The 5000-nt window shown below is 36.9% G+C and overlaps 1 protein-coding gene across 1 annotated transcript in view; it reads right to left on the bottom strand.

Annotated features, from left to right (window-relative positions):
* The window catches only part of LOC119585777 (protein phosphatase 1 regulatory subunit 12A-like), a 41564-nt gene that overhangs the window by 30285 nt on the left and 6279 nt on the right, over positions 1–5000 (bottom strand). Inside the window, exons 3-4 of the mRNA XM_037934495.1 lie at positions 1759–1833; positions 1–54 (exon numbers count right to left, since the gene is read on the bottom strand). The exon at positions 1–54 is cut by the window's left edge and continues 145 nt beyond it. Coding sequence (XP_037790423.1) covers positions 1–54; positions 1759–1833 — 129 coding nt within the window. The remainder of the gene's footprint in view (positions 55–1758; positions 1834–5000) is intronic.

Below are 5000 nucleotides of genomic sequence, written 5' to 3'. Positions count from 1 at the left end.
TCACCAGGCAGTCCAAGCAGTCCAGGTGACCCCGTGACGCCGCGCAGTGCAGCGCTGTGGTGACCCGGTGTGGTGAGTGCGGTCGAGGGTGTGGCGTGTGTGTGATGAATATGCGGTTGTGATGGTGTGCCTACTTGTGCTGCTACTGATGACCTACTGACACTCTACCAATGGTCTACTGATTATGATTACTATACTAATAATTCTAGGGCAGAGAGCTCGGAAGGGGCAATGTCAAAAATGGCAAATATTGAGATTTACCTACCATCAAACTGGATTTTTTTGTTTCTACCCGTATTGTTAAGGCCAATATCATCAGTGCATTAGGTACGCCACACAAGCATTGTTTCAAAAGCCAAAGCCACTGATAAATCTTATATCCCAACGTGTGAATGACTGCCACAAATGGCTGTATTCTGAATCCATAACAGCGGGAGAGCTTCATGTTAGCCAGTGTTACCTAGGTACTCGTCCATATTCCCTTCAAAGTAAATATGGCATTTTCAATAGGCAGGTACTACATTCTACTGTTAACTTTATATGTATGTACTAGTGTCATGGGAAATTAATATTTATTCATCTTTATTCTCATAGCCAGTTATATTTTCATGACATTCGACCTTCTTATTCTCGGCCCTAGACTGATCACCATTGCAGGTATGGAGAGAAGGGCCACGTAGTCATCGTGACTAAGTTGTAGCAACGTAGAAGCGGTTGTATGAGTATGGATTCTATTGTGATGAGTCATGAGTCAAGTGAAGAGGAAATTCACACGGTGTGCCATTTGAGGATCATGAATACCAAAACTAACAATTCCTCGAATGATACAAGGTTGCCATTAATTCAGCTACAGCTACTTAAAATCGACAATCAGAAATGAAAGGGAATGTAAACCTCAGCCAAGAATAAATGACCTCTTCGTGTGATCTCTGCCAATCATCCAGTACTTTCGTGAGTCAAGGTCAAATGCAAAAAGGTTTTTAAATTGGAATAACAATAATTAAGATTTCTTTATCACACATAATGACAGCAATTATACTTTAGTTATTTTTCCTACGGATTATAAAATTGTGACTACCACGATATGAAGAGAGTAGATATCATTTGCATAAAAAACGTTGCATGCGAAATTTAGGTAAACTATAACGATTTTTTATACAGTCGACTCTCTGACAATCAATTGATGTACAATAAAAAGAGTCTGTGCTCATATGCATCGCGATCTCTTTATAATACATGTTGATGTCTTATTTATAATCAATATTGATGTTATTACTATTACTACTATTACTGTTATCAACGTTGATATTATAAAATGCACTTATATTTAGTGTTCTTGGCCATGCAGTCATCAAAGCTAAATACTATAAAGTCCTGTAATATCAGCATCGTAATATTTTTTTATCAGATGTCTATTCATATCGTTATCTAGACTTTGTTCATTATATATAATTGTTCCTCTTGTTTTCATTATTAGTCATTGGTTTTATTAGTAAATAGCTATCCCTATCCATGTAGCATATATGTATTTCAGTACGCATATGGCTGATCAACATAATATTCATCAAAAAAGAAAAAAATCATATACCATGAAGATAAAATGAATTAACTTTATTTTATCATTACAGCATAAAACGTAGATCTGAAAGTGTTTCAGTGTTCACTGCACTGACTGGAAAGAATTAAAAGAGGAATAACTGGCCTGAAAATAAGAGATTAGAAGTTAGCAACGCATGGCCTCGGGGGCAAGCGCCTCACCTGTTAGCCCATCCTTGTCCTCGGCGCTAACGCTGGCGCCTGCGTTGACCAGCGCGAGGATAGCATCGGCGCTCCCTGAGGGACAGTACACGTGAGACGGCCGCACCTCTGCCAAGACAACAGCAGCCGTGCCACCACCACAACACACACACACACGGGGCCTTTTGCGGCCCGCCACCATGCAGCCCAACACGTACCCCAACATGCAGGGCGTGCCACAGTGTCAGAGCAAGTAAGTACAAGCGAGAGGGGGCGGCCTCGCACGGGAGGCAACAGAGGGCGGGCGGGGGACAATCCGACACAAGACAGAGCAACGCGAGAGACAGACAGAGACAGAGGTATGGGAGTACACAAAGGAACATTAACACTTACGTATGAAGTTTGGGGATTTATAATTATATATAAAGTGAGGGGTTTTAGGAGTTTAAAAAGCTATAACAACGATAATAATAATGATTATTATTATTATTATTATTATGAACAATCATCATCATCATCATCATCATCATCATCATCATCATCATCATCATCATCATCATCATCATCGTCATCGTCATCATCATCATCATCATCATCATCATCATCATTATTATCATTATCATTATTATTATTATTATTATTATTATTATTATTATTATTATTATTATTATTATTATTATTATTATTATTATTATCATCATCATTATTATCATTATTATCATTATTATCATCATCATCACCATCTATTCATATCGATTCATATCATTTATATCATATCATATATATATCTATTATCATTATATCATTATCATTATTATCGTTATTATCATTCATTTAAAGATGTGATGATGATGATGATGATGATTGATATGATTGATAATGTATTATGGAATGATGATGATGATGATGATGATTGATATGATGATGATGTATCGATATGATATGATGGATGTGATGATGATGATGTGATGGATTGATGATGATATGAATGATGATGATGATGATGAATGATGATGATGATGATGATGATGATGATGATGATGATGATGATGATGATGATGATAACAATAATAATGATAATAATGATAATAATAATAATAATAATAATAATAATAATAATAACAATAATAATGATTATGTTAATGACAATAATATTAATAATAATAATAATAGTAATAATAATAATAATGATAATGACAATAAGAATACTAATAATAATAATAATAATAAGCATAAGAATAAGAAAAAGAATAGGAATAAGAATAAGAATAATGACAATAAAAATAATACTAAAACTAATACTAATACTAATAAGGATGATGATGATAATAATAATAATAATAATAATAATAATAATAATAATAATAATAAGAAGAAGAAGAAGAAGAAGAAGAAGACTAGTAATAACAATAACAATAACAATAACAATAATAATAACAATATCCCAGCGACAACAATAACGGTTTTAATGACGATGGCAATGATCACAGTAACAGTAAGAGTAAAAGGCCAAACATGCAACGGGCAAAAGGCAAACCATTGCCACGTTATCACAAAAAAGAAATGGAAAGAAACGATAAAGAGAAAAATATAAAAAGCGAAAACGTTGAATATGAAAGGAAGAATATCTCATAATCGTCTTTCGTAGCTCTTGTGTCGCTCCGCCTTGGCTGCTGAATACATGGATCAGTGACTGTGTATGTACAAGCCCCTTGAAAACCACCTGCAAGATCACCAAAGGGCGCCGTCAGATCAACATGCTCTGGAATTTTCATACTCTTGGGGCGACGTGAGCCTGAAAGGGTTACCGGAGAGGTAACATAAGGTCAACTCACCTTAAGCTGAACGCATACCTTTTTAAAATGAAAAAAAAAGTATTTTTCAGCGGGTGGGAATCATGTTGCATTACAGTGAAGCGTTTAATCTTTGACATTACGTATGTGACATGGGCAGGGATTGTAGCAGATGATCTGACCATCTTCAGGCCCTGGTGAAAGGTGGAGTCGTGTAGACAAAAGAATGTAGGATTCATTCATGATCCAAACCTGTATCCATGGTCCAAGCATGAATTTTTATGCTGCTGTGTCAAAATGCAATATGGAATCTTTCTTCATCGCGCATAACAGGGGTACAGTGGCAACGCCGGGTGTAGTATCTTTGTTTAGCTGGGTCTGCATGGTGGGCACTTGCCATCCAGTATGAAACATACTATAGATGGCAAGTTAACTGTACATAGGAATGTATTTTACAATGTACATATCAGTAGTAATCTGGCTGCATAGGCCTACGTGGAGAGGGTGGCAGTCACCCTCCAGCCTATAGGTGTGAGGGTGAGGCACGCTTCAAGGTGAGGATCTGAGGATCTCTTGTAGGAGGGAGTCTTGAGGATGAGGAAAAAGGTTCACTAGGCTGAGGGGATGGGCACTTAAGGAACGAAGATCCTCTGTTTTGCTAGATGAAGAACAGCTTGGCTACCGCCCTAGACATTTTGAAGTTTGACAGTAAACGTGTGTGGCCCAGTAACACTGGCATAGCAGGACTAGCTAGAAAAGTGAGAAATCTAAGCACATCGTCTGCGGCACCGCATGCTCTTTGGCCTGAGCCGAGAACTGAGCCCTCTTGCAGTTACATAAGTTAGGCTGATACGCTTTTCTCATCCTGGAGGGGGCCCAGTCTCGTCCCATGCAGATGATGTGAGATTTGTATCTACTCGGTTAGCCCTATTTCATCATAATAAATTCTAAGTGATATCTAGCTAACTATATATCTATAATATTCACTAATTACATATGCAGTTACATACCAATACACATCAGTGACGGAAAGGTCTAGATTTCTGGCGGTGGAATACTGGACGATCATTCAGTACAATAAAAGTTATTAGTTTATTGTATACCATGTGTTAAAGTGGAATGTCTCAACACTACAGCAGGATATTAAGGGTTACTGATTAGCCACATATACAAGGCGGGAGAAAGGAAAAAGGAGAATTTTGAGCCGACAGATCATTAGAAGGGAGAGTGATGTGGTTCTGTACATAAGTGAATTCTGCTACAACGATGTTCGAGCCTAAACTGGGAATCAAAGCTACGATTGCAGACACCAAGTTAGTATTCTGACCGGCAGCTGTCGAACCTTTGAGTCTCTGCAAATATACGCATGCATAATCTACCTAAAAACGTGTGTGTGTACATATATGGATGCATATATATATATATATATATATATATATATATATATATATATATATATATATATATATA

The sequence above is a fragment of the Penaeus monodon genome, chromosome 3, assembly GCF_015228065.2.
Source record: "Penaeus monodon isolate SGIC_2016 chromosome 3, NSTDA_Pmon_1, whole genome shotgun sequence".
Taxonomy (NCBI): Eukaryota; Metazoa; Arthropoda; class Malacostraca; order Decapoda; family Penaeidae; genus Penaeus; species Penaeus monodon.
This window is presented reverse-complemented; position numbering and strand designations above follow the sequence as displayed.